The 27,396-nt window shown below is 38.0% G+C and overlaps 1 protein-coding gene across 1 annotated transcript in view; it reads left to right on the top strand.

Moving 5' to 3' along the window:
- Positions 1-24,562, top strand: part of AKAP7 (A-kinase anchoring protein 7) — a 205,448-nt gene extending 180,886 nt beyond the window's left edge. Inside the window, exon 8 of the mRNA XM_079148206.1 lies at positions 24,441-24,562. Coding sequence (XP_079004332.1) covers positions 24,441-24,547 — 107 coding nt within the window. The 3' untranslated portion in view covers positions 24,548-24,562. The remainder of the gene's footprint in view (positions 1-24,440) is intronic.
- The last annotated feature ends 2,834 nt before the right edge of the window (positions 24,563-27,396 follow it).

The raw sequence follows: 27,396 nt of genomic DNA, 5'->3' as shown, positions 1-27,396 counted from the left end.
AAATAAACCCAGCACACTTAAAAAATACTTTCCAGGTTCCTACATGAATTTGATAGTAGGACACACACACATGCTAATAAAACAAACCTCGAGATTACTTCATTACAGTAAAAATGAATATTACACCAATTCACTCAGAGTCAGTGAATTTAAAATTGTGATACAAGCTACAGCCCTTCTTTCTTGGATCACTGTTTTGGGGATAATAAGGCTCATTTATAAGGTAATTTGAGAGCTTCAGAAGGTAGGCGCTATTATCATCTGCAGTGTAATCTGCTCAGAACCACTTATTGGTACCCATTAAATGTAACTGATAGATGCAGGTAATTTGGGATGATTTCAAGATGAAAACTGCAATATTTATTTCTCTACATATCCCTACATTAGTCACTTATTGGAAGGCCAAGGCATTCTGTTATTCATCAAAGGTAGGAAAAATAAAACTGACAAATCAATTCATTGTTTCCAGTAAAGCAATATTGCTTTTCCCATAATGATTCAAATTATTTCTGAAAAGCTACTATATAACACTGCCCTATGTATTTATGATACATTTTTTTACTCATTTTAAGAAAGCTACAGTCCTGCTTGTTGTCCTGCCAACTTAAGCAGATACAGTGTGTGCAGCTTTTGTTCTTTAGTAACCATATTACCAAGTAGTACAGCACACCAAATTACTCCCCACAGTTCCTACTCAAAACCACCTGGGCACAATCTATGTTGTCTTTGAACCAAAAGGCACTATAATTTCTTCACTAACTTTTTTCAATCACATATATTTTATCTTTTCCATAATTTCAAAACATCTTTTTGAATACACTCACATGGGATATGTAAAGTTGTAGGCAGTGAGAAGACAAAGAAATTAAGAATCTTTACAGCTGGACAGAAATTACAGTGGTCAGGAAAGAATACATATGCACCAATCCAAAGAATATCTGATATGATAATTGAGGCAAAAAATTAACACAAATATGTAATGGTAGGGAGAGACTCGGCATATCTTTTTAAGATTCTGGAAGACAAATTTACCATGTCCGTGCTTGTAAAGTGTCTTCAGGGAGAGGCATATGACAAGGACTTTTGAAGATTTAGTGTACATTTGCTTAATGATGGCCCAGCATCTTTCTGAGCACCTTTCCTGTTCATGCAGCTACCTACCATGTGAGCCCTACTTCCCCAGGATAGAAACCCCAGCATGGCAGCTTGGAACTCATCATCTCAGCCTTCTATGTCACTGAGGCTCAGATGGGGAACCTGGGTTCTACCAAGAATGGTAAACCCTTCATGGAGTCTCTCTATTCTGGTGAAGATGGTGGCAATAGATCCATCTCTAAAGAGCAGGAGTGGAAAAGTCTCTACTGGGGTATCCATGCCCTGAGTAGGCGGTAGCAACAGGGTCCCTGTGGAGCCGCTGGCAGTGTAATAGCCTTGCTCCTGCCGCTGGCCCACTCAGCCTGATTCTCTTGACCTTCTGAGAATTCCATGAGCTACTGAATATCTTTTAATCAGTTCCGTTTCCACTTAAAATTACTAAAGTTGGCTCTGTTGTTTACAACTAAAAAATCCTAATACACGATTAACACATTGCACTAAATCAGAATTCAACACATGGCCCAATTTGGCAATTTGTGAGAGGTTCTGTGCATGGAAGGAAGTTCCCATTTCTGACCCCCAGGCACTGAATGCCAGCAGCAGACTCCAGTTAACATGGCAACTACATATGCCCCCCACATTTCTCAAACCCTCTGTGACTGGACAGTTGGGGGCTTACTATTAAATAGTGCTCTCCCAGGAGCATGAAACAGTTAATACTCCTCATCTCTACTTTATCAAGAAGTAATTTAGTCTCAAAGAGCACATGCTTTCTGGAGCTCTGTCCACATACTATGAAGTATTCAGATGGAAAAAGAAACATGAAGGCACCTACCTGCATATTTTGTGTGACATGAATCAGAATACCTGTTACTGCACTTGAAATATGGTGGAAAGGATCAGTTGTGATGGGAGTTATGATTTCACTGTGGCATGAATTATCTTGGTTTGTATGATTTTGGGGGGTAGATGTAGAGATTAAAAACATAAAGAAAAATAAAAAGGTATTTGGAGCAGACTCTGCTCTATACCTTACCTTTTCCATTTTAGAGAGTGTCTGCTGGGAATGCAAAAACTTTCAAAGGAATTCACCCAAACCTCTGCACCAAGAGACTTCGCCAAACTCTACCATGTCTTCTTGCTGCCGAAGGCTGTGTCTCCTTTGAGTTCCTGTCTGGGAGAGTTCAAGGTTTCACAAAGAAATTTGCCATTTGTTCCAGCCAACACTTGACCATGGGCCCCTGACCTCCCTTTCATAGAGTGTTCACTAAAGAAGACTGATAATTGTAAATTTGCCCTCTGTTCCTTTAAGAAGCGTATTTCCTATAACCCAAGGATGTCTCTCTGAAGTACTTGAAAGCCATTCCTTTGAAATATAATCCCTTTTTCTTTGAGAGGGTAAAAGCCTACTTCCATAAATGCCAGTCAGTGGACAAGATGTCCTGCCCCTTCTGCCTGTGCACAATAATCTTACCTACTCTTTGTCATTTTCCCTCCCCTGACTGTACTCCAGCTCCTGGTTTGCTCCCCCACACCACTACGCATTCATCTTCCTTTAAAACGAATGCCTGTAACCCCTGAAACTGAAATGAAGCCCAGCTCCTTCCCCTGCTACAGAAGTTACTAAGTAAAAACTGTTTAGAGGAAAAGACATATTTCTTCTCATCACTAGCATCAGGGCTGAGGCACCTATAACAAAGCACGTAAATTCATTTATGTAGGTTCTATATGTCACAGTTATACTGAGCAAGGGCTCACTGCCTGATATACATAGAAGCTGACACTCTAACACCAGATTTTGCAGAAAGAGCTTTATTGAAGGTTAAATGACAAGGAGATAGGAAATAGGCTCAAATCTGTCTCCCAGATTGGCCAATGCAGAGGGCTTTTTAGGGTTTTTGGATTTAATGAGTTTGATAATGTCTTAGGTCTTGATTGGACACAGTTGGCATATTTCAAGGTTTTTACTGTGTTAGCACTCTATTGGAATTTCATGGTCACATCTTCACTCTTGATTTTAGTCTATGAAGCTCCCAGTCCTGAATTGAACATTCCTTTGGTCTTAGATTTTTAGTTTCATCAGCTTAGGGCCATCCTAACATCAAAATTTAAGGTGCCTCCAGGAAATGTCCTGTAGAAGATCATACATGATAATTAGGAATGAAGAAATTATTTTAAAATGCCTACTAGTAGGGAAAAGTGCTTAATCCATTCAGATTTGGGTGTTTTAGTGGGAGGAGGTGTACAGGGACTCAGTAGAGTCAGAAGTAAAAAGTACAGTGTACATGAGATTGTGGCATCTGTTGAACGGCAATTATCAAAGTTAGGATTCTGTCCTACGGAGTCTGGGAGACAGAGGTCTTTTTTTTTTTTTAATGCATTATATTTACACAAAATGGTGGAATTCATTGCTATATATTTGTGCATGCAGTTACATAATTTGGCCAGTTTCATTCCCCATTTCCTCTCCTTTCCCTCCCTTCTCCCCTCCCCATCCTCTACTGGACTGGTCTCCCTTGTATACTTTCATGAAGTCTCCACCCCACTTTTTCTCTCTAGCTTCCAGATACAAGAATGAACACATTCTTGTCTTTCCGAGTCTATTTCACTTAATATGATGTTCTCCCTCCCATCCATTTTCCTGCAAATGTCATAATTTTATTCTTCTTTACAGATATGTAAAACTCCATTGTGCATCTGTGCTGTTTTTTTAATCCTTTCATCTGTTGACAGGTGCCTGGGCTGGTTCATTCTTTTGATGGTTACATTCTTGGGTCTTTAAGGGATGCTCCTGAGTTGCAAAGATATATATACAATTGTAAACCTTTTTAGTAAATGCCGAGCAGAAAGTTGTGGCCAATTGAGCAAGAGCTTGATTTCAATAGGAGCCTTCAGAAATGGAGGCCCAAATAAATAGGGAAATTGTGCATTTTTCTGCTAAATATGAAAAGTTAAGTTTCAAGTATGAACACAGGGGAGTATTTTCTGAGGGTGATAAAGTGGGGAAACTTGACCAGGCTTGTTCATGCAGATTCTTCCCTGTGTCCATAATTCTTTAGAGGTCAGGATGTTTTCCTCTGCTGTAGGAGGGTGTCTTTCCAATGAGAGTCTTATGATAGGAGGAAGATCAGAGTATTCCAGGGAGAAAAGTGGGAGAAGGCCAGAGAGTCCTTCCTGCTTCAGCTATTTTCTCAAATACCAGGTACCATATTTTGGAGCAGCATGTCATGAACCCCACACCTATTTTTTTCACTTTAGCTAAAGCTCATGTGTTTTTAAATATTTGACACTGCATCCTCTCCTCAAACTTGGCTGGATAGGGATTTCTGGACTCCATTTGGGGTCATTGGAGACACCCAGGACTGGTGCATGAGACCTCGTGGAGACAACTAAAGCAGACCATGGTGGTGGCCACACTCCCACCTGGGAGATCTCGAAGGAGAGAATGCAGCAGCTCACTCCTGGGTGGGTGCTGCTGCTTGGGGACCCACCTGTCACCAGGGTGCACACTGTTCCCCCAGGAAGGGAAGCTAGGCAGGGCTTGCAGTGTGTGGCCCAGGACTGAGAAGGTGGAAGACCTGGGGAAGGTGATCAGCAGAGCTGCATCTTCCCGGGGCAAGGAAGGGACTTAGGGGTACTGTGGAAGAGCCCCAGGAGAACACCTCTGAAAGCCAGCTGGAAAAGTCAGCCCCTGAGAGCACAAAGCCACCCAGCCGAGGTGCCCCTGGTTTCTTCTCCCTGCCTGAGCATGTGCTCTTATTGGGGTGAAGAGCATGATGGAGCCATGGAGGAGGCAAGAGGGAGGTCAGACCTGCAGGACCACACCGCTCTCCGCCTCCTCTGCTGAAGCAGCCCGAGCAGGGTGGGAAGAAGAGGAGCCTTGAATGGGGTGGAGTTCTATTACAGGACTGGACACTCTGAAGATGAAAAAATGATGGCACTTATGACAGGAAGTGACTGCAGTAATATAGATAATACAAAAGAGAAACCCTAACATCCAAAGCCCTGCCAGAATGTTTATCCTGGTGGAGATCCCCAACGCAGACTGAAGTTTAAAGGATGGGGGAAATAAAAACAAAGCTGTGTTTGGATAACAGTCACAGTCCTGTTGGTTCAACAAAGTGGTCACAGCAAAATGAATAGACTGAATGAAGTTTCCATTGTCTCTGCCAGGCCAGATGAAGGCTCAGTCCTGAGGGAGGAGAGAAGAAGCAGGGAGAGGTCATGGAGCTAGAGGCAGTGGAGACTGAAGGGCTGTCCCTGACTTGCTCTGGGTAGTTGGTTGGGGGTGATGCTGGCACAGTTTCCCTCTTTTTAAGCCTGGGGAATCTGAGAGTAGAGAGGTCCTTTGCCAAATTCCTGGTGGTAGTGAAGGAAAGGTGTCTAGCCTTACCTGGAAGTGACCCTTGCTCCTGTCCTGGAGATCAGCTATAAGAGCGGAATGGTGGTGGGTCTTTTTAGGGCTTGAGGAGGCAGAAAAGAGCTCACACCCTTTGATCGGTTTTCTGAGGGTCTCATGTCAAAATCTCAATCAATCCTAGAATGGGCAAAAAATGTGGTTCCCAGAAAAAGATACAAATTCACCAAAATCATACATAAAGATATGGATCTCACTTATATAAGTAGTCCCCCTAATCTAAAGTGGATATGTTCCAAAATTCCCAAAGAATACTTGAGACTATGGATAGAATAGAACCAAATATATATCATATCTTTTCCTGTATATACATAACTATGGGAAAAGTTTAATTTTAAATTAGGCATAAGAGACAAATAACAATAAGTAATAAGGTAGAACAATTATACTATAAAAATTATTTAAAAACATACACATTGTCCATTTCTAAAATTTTACATTTAATATTTCCAGTCTGATTTATCATTGGTAACTGAAGGTTGGAAAGCAGGGTTGACTCGGGGTAACTGAAACATGGTTGACCATAGGCTACTGTTACTTAAATGAAACAACTTAAATCAATAATGAGATTTACCATTCATGGATTTAAAAAGAAATCCTAGAAGTAAAGATTTAACAGTTTGATAAGACATGGGCCGGATGTAGGTATTTGAATTAGGAGCTCTCACATCCTTTGGTAGGAATATAAATTGATACCACATTTCAGGGAGGCAATTAAATGAAATCTGTGATGAAGAATAAAGAAAAAGTGTTAAGCCAGCAGTTAATTCCATTTCAAATTTTTTCAACTATTACATTTGCATCAGTCTGCAAAAATATGGAAGTGCAAAAACGTTCACTGCAGCATAGTTTACGATAACAACATCAAAAAGGAAACAAATTCAATAAATAAATGTCTGATTAGTAAGTTATGGTATGTGTCAATTATGCTGCTACTAAAAGATAGTTATTTAGAAATATGGATGTTTCTATTTATAAATGGGATTTACCTGTTGTATGGAGCAGACATATACAGGGAAAGCTCTGGAAGGATATCTAAGAAGTCATTGAAGATACTTCCTTTGGAAAGTATGACTGAGGATCTAGAATTAAAATGAGGTTCACTTTCCATCAGTGCAAGATGGGAAATGTAAGCAAAGTCTCCAGAGAGAACTCTTAGAGAAGCTCAGTCAAATGTCTGGGACTAGGAAACTGGTAAACAGAGGTCAGAAGCCTTCATAGAAGCTGTCCTTAATAGAGGGGGGCAAATAGAGTCACAGTGGTAGAGAAGGATAAGATAACAGGGGATGGGGGACAAATAGGAGGAGGTAGGAGCTTACTGTTCTCAAGGGTAGAGATGCAAATATTTAGCACTAGGAGCCAGTATGGCAAATGTCCAGAGATTCCTAGTGAGAGATCCCGAGACACTTCACGAGAGGATGGTTCTTTCCCTACTGTGTATTTGCTACTAACACAGGACTTAAAAATCTCGAAGAAGAAATGGTGTGGACACTCCCATTCCCAGCAACACAGCCTAATAGAAATGGCTTGCTTCAGACAAGGGTGTCGAGTAGAGCATTAGAAAGGCCTGTGGATGGCTCTCTGAATCCCCAGTAACCTCCAGTGGGAAGTCTTTACTCTCTGATGTTGACGCTGAAGTTGAAGACAACACTATTTCAACAGTACATGCTCAAAAATAAAATGCCACTGTAGCCTTCATTAACAACTTGAAAATGGCAAAAGGGAAGGAAACCAAAGAGAACAAGGAAAGGAGCAATCTACGTAAGTTGACTTTAGACTCTTACGTCATGGCATCATTGATAACCAGTGACAAGGCAAATACTGTCTCAAAATGAGCATACAAGGACTGGAGTTGTAGCTCAGTGATAGAGCATTTGCCTGGCACATGTGAGGCACTGGTTTTGATCCTCAGCATCACATAAAAATAAATAAATAAAATAAAGGTATTGGGACCATCTACAACTAAATTTTTTTTGAAAATGAGCAAATAATAAATTTTTCTTACAATTTCTCATTATTATTTTAAGGAAGAAATAATGAAGGAAAAATAATTTATGGTGAGTCATACCATAAATTTATGTAAGAGAAAAAAAATCGTACTATTTATGTATCTTTCTAGTTATGTATTTAAAAATAGTGGCCCCTAATGCTAGAGAGAGGGGATGAGGTCCCGGACATGGGAAGAGCGGGTGCCTCACAGCAGCCATGAATTGCTTTATTTGGGTTGTATTACTTAGGTAAGAGTCTTAGGGAGCCATGGTGGCACTGAAGTAACAATGCTGTAATGACACTGGAAATAATAACGCTCTAATAAAGCTCTGATGATGAATGTTGTAATGATGCTGGTGATGACTGTAGATGAGATGCTGAATATCAGCATCTTTAAAACAAGTAGAATCTTCCTGTCGTATTGGTACAAAATAGGCACTCTTTTTTTAAAGTTAACTCTTCCAGTACAGTAAAAATTCAATTTTGGGGGTATGTACAATTCTCTGAGGGTGTACACATGCATAGATTCTTGTAACCAGTCCTACAGACAAGAGAAAGAACAATTTGAACATCCCACCTAATACCTTCAAACTACCCCTGTGTGTTCAGACTCTCCTCCCTCCAACCCTAGGCAACCACTTAACTGTCCTCTATTCCTATGTTTTTGCCTTTACCTAAATGTCACATAAATGGAAATATGCAGTATGTACTCATTTGAAGCTCAGTTCTTTCACTTAGCATAATACAAAAATAATTTTCTTATTTTTTGCTGAATACAAGATGAAGGAAGAGTGTAGAAAGACTCATGACTGCAGAACTTCCACAGACAGCATTTTGACATCCTGGAAGAAATGAAGTAAATAAAGCCCTGCTGAAATGCTGTTTCTCCTCATATTTCACAGGAGCTTCATCTATTTAAAGCATATGTATTCCAATTTGCCTTTTCTATTTTGGGCATGTTCAAATATATGTCCTCCAGAGGCATGATGGAAGAAAACTCCCCTCCCTGCGGGCTTTCCTTAGTCTCTGCTTATGGAAACATAATTATTCAGTTTTTAATTAAAATTTTTTGTTGTTAGGCTCTTAACCGATTCTTTTGCTAGTGAGATCATCTCAAGTAGCACATTCCCTTGTTCCCTGGAAAACTGCTGACCTTTCAACTGTCATCGGTGTTTTCTGCACAGGCTGTGCTGCACAGCACAATTCTGTGCATGACAAAATCGAGTTGGAAATCTATTCGAGGTGAGAAGAAGCAGGGCTTGAATCTTACTGCCTGAGGGATATTTCTAGCTCCCATTATAAGTAATACATCCTCTTTGCTGCTGAGTTCTGCTCTTTCATATGCTGGAAACCATTATTTAGGGAGGGAATTAATATAGTGCTTTGAATTCCCACTGAGGTTAACATGTTTAGCAGATAGATCAATACCTGCTGAGTAAATCAAAGCAGCAACCTCTACTTTCAGCTGTTCAACACATGGGCACACACTCACTTACACTTATTGTACAGGGGCTGGGGAGAGGTGTTTTGTAATTTGAGATAGGGTAGATGGGGAATAGTCTACAGAGTGAAATTTTTTGTGTGTTTTCTAATAGTATACCTCCATAAAGAAGCAGATGTGTCGTGGGCCATGGAGTCTAGATGATAGCTGTGTGGAAACTTGTTCGACTTATTCAAATGACTCATATCGGGCCATTTGAATTGTTCAAGTTTGCTACTGGGTTCAATTCTGTACTTTCTAGGGTCTTCTTAAAAATATATTACAACTGCTCCTGGATTTCTTTTCTGTTTTAATTTTGTATTGAATTTCCTTTGAGGTTGACCATGTTCTCTCTTTGCTTTAAAAAACTTCACTCTTGGAATTATGAAAGATTTGTATTCGGAAGCCGAGGAGTCCAGTAACCAGACAGAGCATTGAAATGTATCTGTATCAGCATCATTCTGCTGAGCATACTGGAAAACTCTTCCATGGTTGGTCTTTCACACTGGAACAAGATAATGTACTGTATTAAAGATAAAAAGTAACAACAGCAACAACAGAAAACCAATTTAGTAGACCGCTATCTCTACCTCATTGGTAAAGAAAATGAACTGTATCTTTTCTGGCTGGGTAACCCCTTTGGAAGATGGTACTATTATAGTGGAAGATCTGTTTTGAATGCTATAGGTTTGTCTGTCATCCCAACAGCAGTGTTTTCTCCTTGTGCTCTCATTATACCCTGAACATACTCTGATAACCCTAGAATTAATGCAGTTAATTGTATCACTAGGTTGCCTTGGAGGTCTTCAAGGAGAAGGATCTTTACCTTTGTTCACAAAAAATGATCAATAAATACGTTTGAATATTTTGTGTGATGAGAATTTCAGTTTTACCATTGTTGCTAGAGCTGAAACTTTGGAAGTCAGAGTTTTGGAATCTATGTAGCCTGCTGTAAGTCGGTCATTTGCCAGGTTTCCCCTTCCTGGTTCACCAGGCAAGAATTTATATTGAGGGCCATCCACTGTTTTGTCCTCTAGCTACTATTTATTACCATTCTTCTGCTAGGCAATTGCCCAGATATCAACTTCTGAGGGTTTAATATTCCTTGATATGCCTTCCCTGTTTCCCACTGGAAGGATGCCGCCCCGAGCAGAGTGGTGTTGTCTGCTCAGTCCCAAAGATGGAAAACCATTGAAGTGATAAAACTTCCCTGCAGTCCTTACTGGGTAGAGCCATAACTGTTTCTCAGAAATGGAGAGCACGGCCCTTACCCCAATAATGTGCCATACTTTATCACCTGGACCTCTTTATACATTGCCTCAACTCACAATGTCATTCATGGAAAACTATTCCAAATTTCCACTTGTAGACATGATGAAACAGAAATGAACAGACCAAACTTTTCCCTATAATGAAATAGAAAAGTGGACAAAGTGTGTAACATAACCATTTTCAGATATTGAACAACAGGCCACATAAGTTGGTTATCCTTAATGGAAGAGAAACAGATCCCAAACTCTTTTAACTTTTATCCAAAAGGCAAATTCCAGACTAGGAGAGGCATCCAAAATCCCTGGTAGCCTCACTGAGTTGAAGATCAAAGCTGCAGAAAGCTGAGCTTGCTGGAAGTTGTGGGACAAAGTTCTGAAAAATGGGAAACTACACATAAGAAGGAATCTGCATAGGGATCTTTGCTAAGTCCTATGCTACCCTTGTGTAGAGTGACACCCCACAAGGTGTCTCTAGGATGTTGTAAAAACAATTTCCAGAATTTTCACAGGAAAAGGCAATGTTTGAGCTCTGGCTAGGAGAAATGGAGATCCCTTAGTGATCACCCAAGGCATTCGATAGATATCTTAGTGTTGTATTGCCTTAGTAGTAGACCTGGGCTAAATTCAACACCAGAATCATTCTGGAAAATTATTAAAATAAAGCACTAATGCTTTCTAAAACAAGGAACTTCTCTTTAAAGGAAGACAAGAAACTCTAGATATTCAACAACCTAATAATGACAAAATTCAGCATTTGATAACAATTTGCTTGTCTTACCAAGAAGCAGGAAATGTGATGCATGCCAGGGCCAAATATTTCTAAGAGAAATAGACTGTGAGATAACAGAGATAATGAAATTATTAGACAAGATAATTGGAAAAAAAATCATAACTATATTTTAAGGGAAAAATAGAAACTTGATATAAGGAGAAAAGAGGAAAGCAAAAATGGAACTTCCGGAAATTAAAAACACCCTAATACTAGAAAAAAAATTTTGCTGAAGGAATTTAATAGCAGATTAGACATGGTGAAAGAAGAAATTAGTGAAATTGAAGATAGGAAAATAGAATTTGTCCAAAAGTAACTACGGAAAACAATTGAAAAAAATAAAGCACAGCCTTAATGACCTATGGAACAATATCAGAGTCTGACATATGGAGCCAAAGGAGGATACTACAGTTGGAAGAGGGGCAGAAAAATAATTGAAGAAATAATTGTTTCAAATTTTTCCAAATTTTATGAAAATTGTAAAATATCCCCCTCCTCAAATTCAAGAAGCTCGACAAACTTCAATAAGAATAATCATCTACATATTTGTACTTTCACACATTCAGGCCCATAGCAAGGTATAATCAAATTCTTAAAAGCTTCTACAATTTTAATATAACTGCAGACTCTGGTCAGAAACTATGCAAACCATCTTATAGCACTGATAGAAAAATATATCTATACAGAGTTCTTTGACCAGCAAAACATAGTCTTCAAAAACTAAAACAAACAAGTCAAACCCCTTTTTCCCCCTCAGACACAAAAGCTAAGAAGATCAGTTGTCTGCTGTACAAACCTGCATTTCAAGAAATATTGAAGAAAATTCTTCAGGTGGAATGAAAATTAAATGAACTGAAACTCAAAATCAGGTCCACAGAAGGAAGGAAAGAAGATATGGAACAGTAAATCCTTGGGAAAACAAAAGTTATGTTCTCCAATAAAGGTGAGTATTATTTACAAAAAATAAGACTCAATTATATTCTGTCTACAAGAAACCCATTTTAATTTAAAGATACATATTAGAACAAAAGGATGGAAATACAGACCATGGGGATATGATGTATAAGAAAGCTGCAATGGCTACCCTAATAACAGACAAAGTGGACTTCAGAAGGAAGATTGTCAGGGATCAAATGGGTCCTTTCATAATGGTAAAGGGAAACTTCATCCAGAAGATAAAACAGTATTAAATATGAATGGAGGGCTGGGGAGATAGCTCAGCTGGTAGAGTGCTTGCCTCGCAAGCACAAGGGTCTGAGTTCGATCCCCAGTACCACAAAAAAAAAAAAAAAAAAAAAAAAAAAAAAAAAAATATATATATATATATATATATATATATATATATATATATATAGAATGGACCCAATAACACTGCTTCGAAATACATGAACCAAAACCCCAAAACTGACAGAATTGAATAATGCTCTCAATTTGATATAATTGAGGTTTATAGAACTCCACCCAAGAACAACACGATAAACTTCCTTTTCAAGTATGCATTAAATTGTCACCAAAATTAATCATAATCTGGACCATAAAACAAGAACTGATAAATTCAAATTTAAGTTTGAAATATTGTGGATTACATTCTCTGACCATAGAAGAATTTAGAAAGAAAAATGAGACACTAGAAAGTGCCTACATATTTCACAATTAAACACCAAATTTACAAATAATCCATGTGTCAAAGAAGAAACCATAGAGCATTTATAAATTAAGAACTGAATGAAAGTAAAAATCAGGGACATTGAAAATTTGTGGTTACTGCTCCATTAATGACTAAAGGAAAACTTATAGTTTTAAATGTTATAGTAGAAAAAAATCTCAAATCAATGATTTGTGCTTAAGAAGTTAGAGAAAGAGGAAGAAATTAAGCCCAAAGTGAACAGAAGAAAGAAATAAAGATAAGAGCATAAATAAGTGAAATAAAAAGGACACACAATACAGAAAGTAAAATAACAACAACGAATACTCAGTCTATAAAAAATCAATTAAATTGATAAAGCATTTTCTAGATTCATTGAGATAAGAAAAAGAAAATGCAAAATTAGTGATAGTGGTAATGAATAAGGAAAGATTTCTATAGGCCTGACAGATATTTAAAAGATAAAAAAGGGAAATCGAAGCTAGATATAGTGGTGCATGCAGTAATTCCAGCTATTGGGAAGGCCGAGACTGGAGAATCACAGTGTAAGCCCAGTCTGAACAACATAGGGAGACCCTGTCTCAAAAAAAATAAAAGAAAAAAAGAAAAAAAAAAGTGGGGGTGTTGTGAAAAAAAAGTGCAAATAAATTTAAAAACCTAAATATACATGTATGAATACGCCACAGTGAATCTCAACATCCTGTACATCCACAAGACTGGGATCCTAATTAGAATAAGATATACTCCGTGTTTGTACAAATATGTCAACATAGATTTTAATGTCATGGATAACTAAGAGGAACAAATTAAAAAAATAAAAACCTAAATAAAATGGATAAATTCCTTGAAAGATAAATAGTATGGCCACTGACTTAGGAAAACACAGAAAACTTAATAGTAGTGCTATACTTGTTAATGAAATTCAATTTATAGTTAAAAAAAATCTTCTCACAGGCTCACATTGCTTCACTACTGAATTCAACCTTTTTTTTTTTTTTTTTTTGATGCTAGGGATCAAACCTGTGGCCAGATAAACACTGTACCACTGAGCCACATCCCTAGTCTTTAACAAATTTTTAAGGAAGACGTCATACTAATCTTCACAAGCTCTTCCAGATAACAGAAGAAGAATTTTTTTTCAATTAATTTCAAGAAGCCAGCATAACTTCAATACCAAAGACAGTGCAAGGGGAAGAAAAAACTAAAGATAATCTGTTTCAATGGATAATGTGTCTCCTATGAACAAATAACAAAAATAAATAACGAAAACTCAGCTAATAAAATCCAGCAGTGTGTGTGTGTGTGTGTGTGTGTGTGTGTGTTCATTCATGTGTGTATATGTTTATGAGAAGTATGAGCAAGTGTGGTTTACATTAAGACTGAAAGGTTGATTTAATATTTGGAAATCTATGTAATTTACCACATTAATAAAAGAGAAAAACCACATGATCATGTCAAGAGATGCAGAGTAATCACTTGACAAAGTTTAACACTCCTTTACTACATTTAAAAATGCTTTCTCAATGAATTAGGACAGGATTTTCTGATTAAGGTCACATTAAAATCCCATCACTAACAACATATTTTTTTTTTTACATTTTTTTTTTATTGTGAACAAATGGGATACATGTTGTTTCTCTGTTTGTACATGGCGTAAAGGCATACCATTTGTGTAATCATAAATTTTCATAGAGCAATGTTGTTTGATTCATTCTGTTATTTTTTCCCTTCCCCCCACCCCTCCCACCCCTCTTTTCCCTCTATACAGTCCTTCCTTCCTCCATACTTGCCCTCCTCCCTAACCCTAACTCTAACCCTAACACTAACCCCTCCCACCCCCCATTATGTGTCATCATCCACTTATTAGCGATATCATTCGTCCTTTGGCTTTTTGAGATTGGCTTATCTCACTTAGCATGATATTCTCCAATTTCATCCATTTGCCTGCAAATGCCATAATTTTATCATTCTTTATGGCTGAGTAATATTCCATTGTATATATATATACCACAGTTTCTTTATCCACTCATCAATTGAAGGGCATCTAGGTTGGTTCCACAGTCTAGCTATTGTGAATTGAGCAGCTATGAACATTGATGTGGCTGTATCTCTGTAGTATGCTGATTTTAAGTCCTTTGGGTATAGGCCAAGGAATAGGATAGCTGGGTCAAATGGTAGGTCCATTCCAAGTTTTCTAAGGAATCTCCACACTGCTTTCCAGAGTGGCTGCACTAATTTGCAGCTCCACCAGCAATGTATGAGTGTACCTTTCTCCCCACATCCTTGCCAACACCTGTTGTTGCTCGTATTCTTGATAATCGCCATTCTAATTGGGGTGAGATGGAATCTTAGGGTAGTTTTGATTTGCATTTCTCTTATTACTAGAGATGTTGAACATTTTTCCATATGTTTGTTGATTGCTTGTAGATCTTCTTCTGTGAAGTGTCTATTCATTTCCTTAGCCCATTTGTCGACTGGATTATTTGAATTCTTGGAGTAGAGTTTTTTGAGTTCTTTATAGATTCTGGAGATTAGTGCTCTATCTGAAGTATGATTGGCAAAGATATTCTCCCACTCTGTAGGCTTTTTCTTCGCATTGCTGATAGTTTCCTTTGTTGAGAGAAAGCTTTTTAGTTTGAATCTATCCCAGTGGTTGATTCTAGCTTTCATTTCTTGTGCTATGGGAGTCCTGTTAAGGAAGTCTGGTCCTAAGCCGACATGTTGAAGATCTGGACCTACTTTTTCTTCTATAATCTGCAGGGTCTCTGGTCTGATTCCGAGGTCCTTAATCCATTTTGAGTTTAGTTTCGTGCATAGATATGGTGAGAGATATAGGTTTAGTTTCATTCTGTTGCATATGGATTTCCAATTCTCCCAGCACCATTTGTTGAAGAGGCTATCTTTTCTCCATTGCATATTTTTGGCCCCTTTGTCTAGTATGAGAAAATTTTATTTATTTGGGTTTGTGTCCGTGTCCTCTATTCTGTACCATTGATCTACCTTTCTATTTTGGTACCAATACCATGCTGTTTTGGTTACTATTGCTTTGTAGTAGAGTTGAAGATCTGGTATTGCAATACTCCCTGTTTCACTCTTCCTGCTAAGGATTGCTTTAGCTATTCTGGGTTTCTTATTCTTCCAGATGAATTTCATAATTGCTTGCTCTATTTCTGTAAGGTACGTCATTGGGATTTTAATTGGAATTGCATTGAATTTGTAGAGCACTTTAGGTAGTATGGCCATTTTGACAATATTAATTCTTTCTATCCAAGAACATGGAAGATCTTTCTATCTTCTAAGGTGTTCTTTAATTTCTTTCTTTAGTGTTGTATAGTTCTCATTGTAGAGGTCTTTCACCTCTTTTGTGAGATTGATTCCCAAGTATTTTATTTTTTTCGAGGCTATTGTGAATGGGGTAGTTTTCCTAACCTCTCTTTCTGAAGATTCATCACTTACGTATAAAAATGCATTGGATTTATGAGCATTGATCTTGTAACCTGCTACTTTACTGAATTCACTTATGAGTTCTAAGAGTTTTCTTGATCATGGTGCACTATCTTTTTAATATGTTTTTGTATGCGATATGCTAAAATTTTGTTGAGAATTTTTGCGTCGATGTTCATTAAGGATATTGGTCTGAAATTTTCTTTCCTTGATGAGTCTCTATCTGGTTTAGGTATCAGTGTGATATTGGCTTCATAGAATGAGTTTGGGAGGGTTCCCTCCTGTTCTATTTTATGGAATACTTTGAGAAGTATTGGAATGAGCTCTTCTTTAAAGGTTTTGTAGAACTCGGCTGAGAACCCATCTGGTCCCGGACTTTTCTTTGTTGGTAGGCTTTTGATGACTTCTTCTATTTCAGTACTTGAAATTGGTCTATTTAAATTGTTTATGTCCTCGTTCAGTTTAGGCAATTCATATGTCTCTAGAAACCTGTTGATGTCTTCGAAATTTTCTATTTTGTTGGAGTATAGATTTTCAAAATAGCTTCTAATTATGTTTTGTATTTCATTCGTGTCTGTTGTGATATTTCCTTGTTCATTCGAATTTTAGTGATTTGGGTTTTCTCTCGTCTTCTCTTTGTTAGTGTGGCTAAAGGTTTATCAATTTTGTTTATTTTTTCGAAGAACCAACTATTTATTTTGTCAATTTTTTGTATTGTTTCTTTTGTTTCAATTTCATTGATTTCAGCTCTGAGTTTAACTATTTCCTGTCTTCTACTACTTTTGGTGCTGGTCTGTTCTTCTTTTTCTAGGGCTTTGAGCTGTAGTGTTAGGTCATTTATTTGTTGAGTTTTACTTCTTTTATTAAATGCGCTCCATGAAATAAATTTCCCTCTAAGTACTGCTTTCATAGTGTCCCAGAGATTTTGATATGATGTTTCTTTGTTCTCATTTACCTCTAAGAATTTTTTAATTTCCTTCCTAATATCTTCTGTTATCCATTCATCATATAATAGCATATTGTTTAATCTCCAGACGTTGGAATAGTTTTTGTGTTTTACTCTTTCATTTATTTCTAACTTCAATCCATTATGATCTGATAGAATACATGGTAGTGTCTCTATCTTCTTGTATTTGCTACCAGTAGCTTTGTGGCATAATATATGGTCTATTGTAGAGAAAGATCCATGTGCTGCTGAGAAGAAAGTGTATTCGCTCTTAGTTGGATGGTATATTCTATAAATGTCCGTTAAGTCTAAAATATTGATTGTGTTATTGAAATCTATGGTTTCTTTGTTCAATTTTTGTCTGGAAGATCTGTCCAGTGGTGAGAGAGGCGTGTTAAAATCACCTAGTATTATTGTGTTATGGTCTATTTGGTTTCTGAAATTGAGAAGGATTTGTTTGACATACATGGATGAGCCACTGTTTGGGGCATAGATGTTTATGATTGTTATATCTTGCTGATTTGTGCTTCCCTTAAGCAGTATGAAATGACCTTCTTTATCCCTTCTGACTAACTTTGGCTTGAAGTCCACATTATCTGAAATGAGGATGGATACTCCAGCTTTTTTGCTGAGTCCATGTGCATGGTATGTTTTTCCCCATCCTTTCACCTTTAGTCTATGGGTATCTTTTTCTATGAGGTGAGTCTCTTGCAGGCAGCATATTGTTGGATCTTTCTTTTTAATCTAATCTGCCAGTCTATGTGTTTTGATTGATGAGTTCAGGCCATTAACATTCAGGGTTATTATTGAGATATGATTTGGTTTCCTGGTCATTTGGTTCATTTTTTAAATTTTATTTATTAATTTGTTTGACACAACTTGTTTCCTCCTTTATTTGACAATTCCTTTAGGATAATTCCTCCCTTTGCTGATTTGCTTCTTTGTTTTTCATCTCTTCCTCATGGAATATTTTGCTGAGAATGTTCTGTAGTGCTGGCTTTCTTTTGTAAATTCTTTTAGCTTTTGTTTATCATGGAAGGATCTTATTTCATCGTCAAATTTGAAGGTAAGTTTTGCTGGGTATAAGATTCTTGGTTGGCATCCATTTTCTTTCAGGGCTTGGTAAATGTTGTTCCAGGCCCTTCTAGCTTTTAGGGTCTGGATTGAAAAATCTGCTGATATCCATATTGGTTTCCCCCTGAATGTAATTTCGTTCTTTTCTCTCACAGCCTTTAAAATTCTGTCTTTATTTTGTATGTTAGGCATTTTCATTATAATGTGCCTTGGTGTGGGTCTGTTGTAATTTTATGTATTTGGAGTCCTATAAGCCTCTTGAACTTGATTTTCCATTTCATTCTTCAGATTTGGGAAATTTTCTGCTATTATTTCATTGAATAGATTGTTCATTCCTTTGGCTTGTTTCTCTAGGCCTTCCTCAATCCCAATAATTCTTAAATTTGGCCTTTTCATGATATCCCATAGTTCTTGTAGATTCTGTTCATGATTTCTTACCATCTTCTCTGTTTGTTCAACTTTGTTTTCAAGGTTAAATATTTTGTCTTCAATGTCTGAGGTTCTGTCTTCCAGGTGTTCTATCCTACTGGATATGCTATCTATGGAGTTCTTAATTTGGTTTATTGTTTCCTTCATGTCAAGGATTTCTGTTTGTTTTTTTTTTTCAATATCTCTAACTCTTTATTGAAATGATCTTTTGCTTCCTGTATTTGCTCTTTTAACTGTCAATTGGTGCGATCATTCAATGCCTGCATTTGCTCTTTCATCTCATTGTTTGCTTCCCTGATCATTTTAATTATGTACATTCTGAACTCCTTTTCTGTCATTTCTTCTGCCATGCTGTCATTGGGTTTTATTGATGTAACATCTAGATTTGTTTGCAGCATTTTCTTTCCTTGTTTTCTCATATTGTTCAGGTATCAGTGGACCGCTGAGATATTGCAGATTTCCTCTATTGACTTACAATGTCCCTGAAGATTTCTATATATATCCCCTCTTAGCCTTCAGTAGGCTGAAGTCTTGGAGTAAGTTGATAATGTGGTGCTCCACAAGGAAGCTGCCTCTCTAGGAGTGGTGGCCTTCAGGTGGGGTATATTCCCTGCTAGTGGGCAGAGGTGCCTCCACTTGTTGACCAATGGTCATCCAAAGGGGAACTAGGCTGCAGGCTGAGGCAAGGCCTGTTTGAATCACTCCGAGTCAAAGTGACCCTCCCCGTTCCTCCTCCTCCAGGTAACCCCCCCGGGTGTTCAGGGGCGGTCGCTCTGAGTGGCTCTGAATCCACGTGACCCGCTGCACACGTCCTCTGGGCAGCCGCCCGGAGCTCTGGTGCGGCCACTGGAGACCAAGCGACCCACCGCGCTTCTCCTCCAGGCAGCCCCCCTGTGTTCAGGAGCGGTCGCTTTAAGTCCAAACAACTTACCAATCACCTCCTCCTCTGAGCAGCGCCTGGAGCTCTAATGCAGTCACTGCAAGTCCAAACGACCCGCCGCGCTCCTCCTCCTCCTCCTCCTCCTCCTACTCCTCCGGGCAGGCCCCGGGGTTCAGAAGTGGTCTGAGTTCAAACAGCTCGCCACGCAGCCCCTCCTCTGGCAACCGCCTGCAGCTCCAGTACAGTCACTCCGAATCCAAGCGGCTGCGCTCCTCTTCCTCCTCCTCGTCCTCAGGGCAGGCCCCGGTGTTCTGAATCTACACAGCTCTCCTCGCTGCTCCTCCCCTGGGCAGCCACCGGAGCCCCAGTGGCTGCTCCGAGTTCCAGCGCTGTGCTGAGCCGCCTCCTCTAAGATGCTCCCAGTTGTCCGAGTTCACTGCTCCAGCGGGGGGAGGGGTGTCTTGCAGGCAGCTCTACTTCACAAAGTTCCCTGCGCTCCGGGACTACTGTCCCATCCGGGATGCCTCCCCAATGGGAGAGACTCACCCGGCTGCTTTGAGTTGGTCCCAAGTCTCTCAATATCTCCTCTTTTGAATCCTGAGTCCTGGAGCAACATGAAATGCAGCCACTCTCTAGGCCGCCATCTTGAAACTCACTAACAACATACTTAGTGGTGAATGGTTTCCCACAGGATCAGTAAGAGGTAAGGATGCCCACTCTCAGCGATTTCTCTCCAACACTGTACTGTGATTTTCAGTCAGTCCAAGGAAAGTAGAAGGAATAAAGGGAAATCAAATGGGAAAGGAATAGTTATAATGGGTTTTGTGTACAGACAATGTGATCATATCCACAGAAATTCCTATAGATTATTAAAAAGCTTAGCAAGTTCAGGATATAAAGTTTAATTGTATTTTTAATGTGTTAGCAATGACAATTGGATATTAAAATAAAAAAAATCATTTATAATAGCATCTTAAAATATGAAAAACAGAAAAAATATAAAATACATATATGATTTGTAGAGTAAACATTATAAAACATTGTTGAGAAATGAAAGGCGATCTAATGGAATGGAGAGATATCCCAAGTTCAAGAATTAGAAGAGTCAATATTGTTCAGGTATTGATATTCCCTGAATTAACTTCTGGGTCCATTGCCTCCTTTAAGGTAGAGTTTGTGCTCACGTTAGGTAGGGGGAGTTTTCCTTACAGATGGATCATCTTTCATTCTGCTGAACTGAAATGCCAGCATTGAGTTCGTACTCCCTGGAGTTTATGCTGCATGCAGAACATGATATTTTTCACCTGTTCTCCAGTGAAATTTAATATTTTGACAGCACGCTTGTATGGATGGACTGTTTGCTTTGGTAGCAAAGGTGATCTTTCAAAATCAAATTTTATAAGACTTTCTGCCTTCATATTAATTCTCCATAGAAACCATTCAAGATATTAAAAGGGTGGGTGAACTAGTAATAAGTATTTGGGCAAACCAATTTCAAGTTAAATTGGGGTTGCTATTACCTAATTGCCAAAACATAAATTTATTCTTCCTTGTCATAAAGCAGATCTGATAATTAGGGCCTCAGTTGGCAGTGGTCAAATTTATGGTAATCTAAGACTCTGGATATTGTTATTAGAAATTAAATTTATAACAATTTTCATATTCTTTATTGCCGTACTTTTCAGAGGATTGTGGTTGGACCAGAAAAATGGACAACTCAGGATACCTATTAGAAATGAAGAACTTCATTCCCTATCCCAAACTAATTCAATCGAGCTGAAGAAATAGCTCCTTTCGGAGAGCGTTCGCCTAGCATGCGGAAGGACCGCGGTTCGAATCCCCGGCCGTTCAAATGAGGAAAAAAAAAAAAAAAAAAAACCAAACTAATTCAATCAAAATCTGTAGTTGAATGAAATAGCAGGAATGTCACCAGTAAGTATTATGATCTCAGTATAATAATTTTTCTTCTCAAAATTAACCCATGAAGTCACCATTAAGTTTGATTCACTATTTTCCTCTGACAAGATTTAGAAGCAAAAGAATTATTCTTAATTAACATATTATTGAGGTTTCACAAACTTTACATTTTGGATTTGACATGAAATACAAAATGAAAGGCTTGTGAAATCTTAAAATAACATGTGTTCTAATGAGGTCTGTCTGCACATATAATTGGGATATAGATAATGAAAATAATGTTATGACATGCTTTCTAATTTAGTAAAGAGGCACTTAAAAATGTTTTATGTGCATCTTAAATTCCCTTCCTCCCTCATTCATTCATCCATTTGCTTACTCATTCATTCTTTATCAAGTACCTACAACGTGTGTATTAGGGGCAGGTATTAAATGTAAGGGACATAAGTGGGGATGAAACTTGGTTCCTGATTTTGGAAAGGTAACAGGAAGGAAGAAAGTGAGAATCACAGCTTCTGGAACAGGAGTCCCCTGTATTTCTCTTTTGCTAGCAAAGCAACAGAACTTTTTCCCTTTTCTCAAAATCATGTCCTTGCTATTGAATTGGCATCAGGGACAAGGACTGAGCTTTTGGTAACAAATTTGGCATCCTAGTTGGGACCTGAGAGCAGCCCCTGCTCCAGCCTTCTTGGTCAGGCCTGGCTTTCCAAGCAATCCCATTTCCATGCTGAGGAAGGAAGAAAGTGCCATAAAGCTTTGGGTTGCGTGATAGAAGCACCTTCATAAAGGAGATACAGCTTGGATTGACTATCAAAAGCTGCATTTGGGAGGGGTCAAGTATAAAGGGAAGGTGACTATGTTTCTTAAAACCCCACTTATTGCTAAAGTCCATTTGTGTGAAATAATTCAATTGCTTGTGCAGAGTGTGTGCAAAGGACTTTACAGGCACATGTTCATGAAAGGATGCCCCTCAAAATGTTAATGGCACTATGTCAGGGAGGTGGGATTCCAGGGGAAATATGAGTAGCTGTAGAAGGAAACATTCTCATTAGAACTGACAGATCTACAAGTTTCTTTCTATTTCTTAATAAATTACAGGTTATTTTTACCCTTTTAAAGCATCTTGAACATATGGCTTTTCCTGACTCTATGTCAAACTTGTGAGACTGGAGACATATATATTATTTCCCTTAGTTTACAGAAGCAGAAACAAGTAAATAAAAAAAAGCTAATGAATACTTTTCCTGAAACTCAATATATATAATATTGTAAGAGAAATCCCTGAATTGGAAGCTGGCCCTAACAATATCCTATGAGAAAAGAGAGTATGGGTGTGAAGAGCACGTGGAGGTGCTCATTAGAATTTAAAGACTGCTCTATATACGTTACAGAAATCTTGTAAAACACAGTAGTTTATTACCAGCCATGTTTTTCAGAAGAAGCAACTGAAGATGGGAAAAGATTAAGTGATTTCCACAAAAGATACAAATGAAATACGCAGCAGCCCTGAGACTCAATATCAGTTTTCTCAGGCTCTTTACATTGCACCGTGATAAAGGATTACTGTAAGGTCACATCACCAATAGGATTCAGTCCTTCCTTGCGAAGGACTGCTCATTCAGAATGAAAAGTTTATGTGAGTAGTTTTTCCTTCTTAGGATTTCCTCTCTTCTGCACTTCACTTTTTCTGCAGATCTTTGGATTATAAACTGATTTACATCCTAAAGTACCCAAATGACTTTTTCCTTTCTCATTTGTTTTACAGGTTATGATGAGGACTAAATGACATCTCACATATTATTGTCTCCTCCATAGCACCCACCACAATGTTCTGCAAATGCAAAGTGCTCAAAAGAGGCCTGTTAGGTGAGCAAATGAATGAAAGAATGAGTGGGTGCATGAAAACCATGTTGAAATGCTCAACATCATGCAGAGAGACTGGGGAGAAGCAAAAATAGAATGAAGGCTCTTGGTTGCAGGACCTGAAGATAAACCAGTGCTACTCAACTTAAAAGCAAAATCTTGAGATAAAATTCCCAAAAAATAGTACTAAAGAACCAAATGTAGACCTCTTGTTTGGCTCTTGTTTTGTAGATGAGACCTGGTCGATTGCATGTTTGGAATTCTACTTGCATCAAGAATTGAAGTTAGATTGAAGCAGCCAAAGGGAGGCAGTGAGAGTTTGGGATATGAGCTGTAGTAGATAGATTCTTCTAGGGATTTCTTAGACTCCAGGGTACATGTATATATATTTTATATATATATATATATATATATTTTTTTTTTTAAATCTTATGTTACCATGTAAGACCACCATTCTCTTTTTGCTTAAAGAACACTTTTCTCAGATTTCATGTGCAGTTATGGTAGTGGATACATAAAGATAGAAGAATTGTGAACCAGGAGAGTGCTCAAAAAATAACTGCCGAATAATGACTGCTGCTAAAAGTGCTATAACTTAAAATATTTATTCAACATGTTAAATGCTTTGGTGTGCCAAGCCCTGGGGATAGAGGAAAAACAAGATAGTTATGCATAAAAATGATTGTAATTAATAGTAAACCCCTTAGTAGTGGACTTAGTTCAAAGAAGAATAGCAAGTCGAAAATCCAGAACTGGGAAAACTGGAAGAAGCCAGAAGGATTGGAGCACGGAGAGTGTCCGGGAGGGTGTGTAGGATGTGGCTCAGAACTTACAGCCAAGGGGACAAGCAAGGTGCAGCCTGAAAAAATTTAAATTTAGCAACATTACTGATGGTTCTTTGGAGGAGTGGTGGGGGTGGCAGCCACAGCGGAATAGATGGGGGATCATCCAGGAGATGAGGTCACAGACGTGGTGAGAATAGGTGCCATCTTGAGAGAGAGGTTATGAGAAGAGAGAGTAGAGAATAGAGGGGGAGTGTTATGGACTGAATATTTGAGTCTCTCTAAAATTCATATTCTGAAGTCCCAACTCACTGTGTGATGGTGTTAGGAGGTGGGGCCTTCCACAGGTAATTAGGTCCTGAGGGTGGGGCCTATGATAGGACTGGTCCCCTCATGCAAGGACCCCAGATCACGCTCATTCTCTTTTCTGCTATGGCAGGACACAGCAAGCAGACAACTGTCTATAAACCACAAAGAGGATCCTCACCAAGAACTCAAACTTGTTGGCATCCTGATCTTGAACTTTTAATCTCCAAAACTATATGAAATAAATGTTTATTTTTTAAACTGACCAGTTAATGGTATTTTGTTTAGCAGCCAGAGATAAGGCAGAAATGCAATGGATTGTTTTTCTTTTCTATATTTCTCTTCTTCTTCTTTTTTTTTTTTAAATAGGAAAAGGCAAGTGGAGAAATTAAAGACATAAAAGTGAAAAAAGAAGGACTTCTCAATAGTTGAGTTATGGGATATGGAAGAGGCAGAAAGATTGGCCTTATATGGAGGGGCATGCTCGTCTCTGACAAGATTATGGGGGCTAGGGTGAGACTCTAAGGTTTTTCTAGTGTGTTACTGAAGAAATGGGTTCCCTACGTGCGAATACAATGTACTGTATGAATGGTCTGCATGACTCACAAACCAACCAAGAACTTTGGAAATATACCTCTGAATATTAATATTGCAAGGAATATTAAGAAATATCCAGGAGATATTCTGAGAAGATGGAAGCATTTATGAACATGTTTATTTTCTGCAGATCATAATGTTTTGCTGGTAAGTAGTCTTGGTTAGTCTGTAGCCTACACACTGAATAAAGACTGCAGTAAGCTCTATGTAAGATGCAGTTAGTAATTATCTAGGTTCAAACCAATGTGACTGTCAAGTCTCAGTAGCTTGTACCAGAGGTCTCCAGTTTGGAGTTTACAGATCTGTGTCCTGTGATGCAGTAAAGATGGTATCCTGAGTTTCAACAATCAACCCTCTACGATTTTCTCTATTTCTACCTGATGTGCACTTCTTACCCAGCCTCTCTCATTTTCCTTTTCAGAGTTGCCTTTCCTGCTATGTTGGGGTGTAAGTTTCAGGGGACAGGGGCTGCTTGTCCATATCCTTGGATAAATAAGTTTGGTCTCAGTTCCTCTTCTCAGATCTAGCCAAGCCTGTGCACCAAGGTATAAAAGACTCTTCAGTGAATTGAAGAAATTCGTTTGCTTTTACCTTTAATTTTAAAATGTTATATAAATAGTTATAAAATGTCTAGTGAGGTAGAATTTATTTATTTAAATTTTTTAAATATATATTTTTTTAGTTGTAGATGAACACAATACCTTTATTTTATTTGTTTATTTTTTTATATGGTGCTGAGGATCAAGCCCAGAGCCTCACATGTGCTAGGCAAGTGCTCTACCATTGAGCTACAATCCCAGCCCAAGAATTTATTTTTTAACAACAGGGAAACTTCCACCAGATATCAGAAAGTTCTGGAAACATCTATGTCTGGTCTGAAATATATGCATTCTGAAATGATACAGTTACTAAGACTGAATCTGCAGCAAGAGTTAGTTCCCCAGCAGCTGAGTGAGGCTGAAGATCACCTCTGACCAATATTCAGAAGACCCTTGAAGGGGTCTTAATGCTTGTTTTTGGGTCCTTCAATCATGGTGAGTCCTGGATTCTATTAGATTAAGCAGAGACTGCAACTGAAATCCAATACCAGGCACATAATTGATATAATTTCTTTTAGAATTCTGCTATCTGTCCAATCTATTTATCATTTCTCTTTTTCATGATTTGGCATCAAGAATGAAAATAACAAGTTTACACATTTCTCTTCTCTGAGTAAATCACAGCACATGTACCAATGAAACATCATTTTCCCTCATTTTCTTTGACAGTCTTCTGAATATTTTGACTAGAGATTCCTCAATAGGACATCAAAAATTATGTGAATAAATGAATAAAATGAACAATCTGTGAACATATACCATACACTTTAACATAATATTCCTTAGCACAAACTCAAAAGAACTAGCATTATGACTTGGCGCTAAATTTAGAATTTCTTCCATGCTTTAGTAATTACCAAGTAACAGGAAGTCTGGCCTCTGTATAGTCCAGACACTATGCTGTTTTCACGAGCACAGTGCAAAACAATATTGGCTTTTTATAGCAGAAAATTAGTATGATCACTTTATTTATATTTAAAATTTTTTTTTAGTTGTAGATGGACACAATCACTTTATTATATTTTTTTATGGTGCTGAGGATCAAACCCAGTGCCTGACAGATGCAAGGTGAGCACTCTACCAGTGAGCTACAACCCCAGCCCAAGTATAATCACTTTAAATAGTAGTCTTCCCAGTTGGATTTTCTTATAATCAGAGAGGGTAAGTGAAATATCCATAAATACTATCAGATCACATTGAAATGAAAAGACTTAAAATATTTTAAGTATTAAGAAATCTAAAGGAATTCTGATTTTTCCTTCTATATCTTCTCCCCAAGATGCACTTTTGAAATTGAAATATAATTTATATATTATAACATTTGCCTATTTTAAGGGCATAAAGTTCTTATATTTTAGCAAAAAAATGTTAAGAAAGTAAAACAATGTATCAAATTTTTCTTAAAAAATGCACAAACATGAAAATGGAACAAATTGAGAAAGCTACCAGCAATTCCTTCAAAGATAGGAAATGATAGGATACATGATAATCACACCACGAATCAACTGAGGTGCCAGAGAACGAATTTAATATAATGAAAATAACAGTGGAACTCACAATTACAATAACTGCTTAAATTTTCTACCAAAAACTTCATGAAAGAAGGATCCACGATGAGATTTATGGTACTTACTAGATTCTTCCAAAGAAAGTGTTCAGTAGTGTGAGCCCGGGGAAGTTGGGGCAGGACGGCATATGTAACATCCTCAATATGAAGTTTAAGAGGTACAAATGCAATTTTGTTTCCCTAGGGGTCACTTTGAATATTTATCAAGACGTCTGGAACTTATAATCAAGCCTAAGTATAATTTGGTGAAAGCTGTCTGTCTAGCAGTAAAATAAATATCTCTCAGATGTATGGTAATTGGATGACATAGCTTGATTTAAGGACAG

This window comes from Sciurus vulgaris (assembly GCF_902686455.1).
Source record: "Sciurus vulgaris genome assembly, chromosome: 7".
Classification (NCBI taxonomy): Eukaryota; Metazoa; Chordata; class Mammalia; order Rodentia; family Sciuridae; genus Sciurus; species Sciurus vulgaris.
Note: the sequence above shows the minus strand (reverse complement) of the source record. Positions and strands in the feature narration are given on the sequence as shown.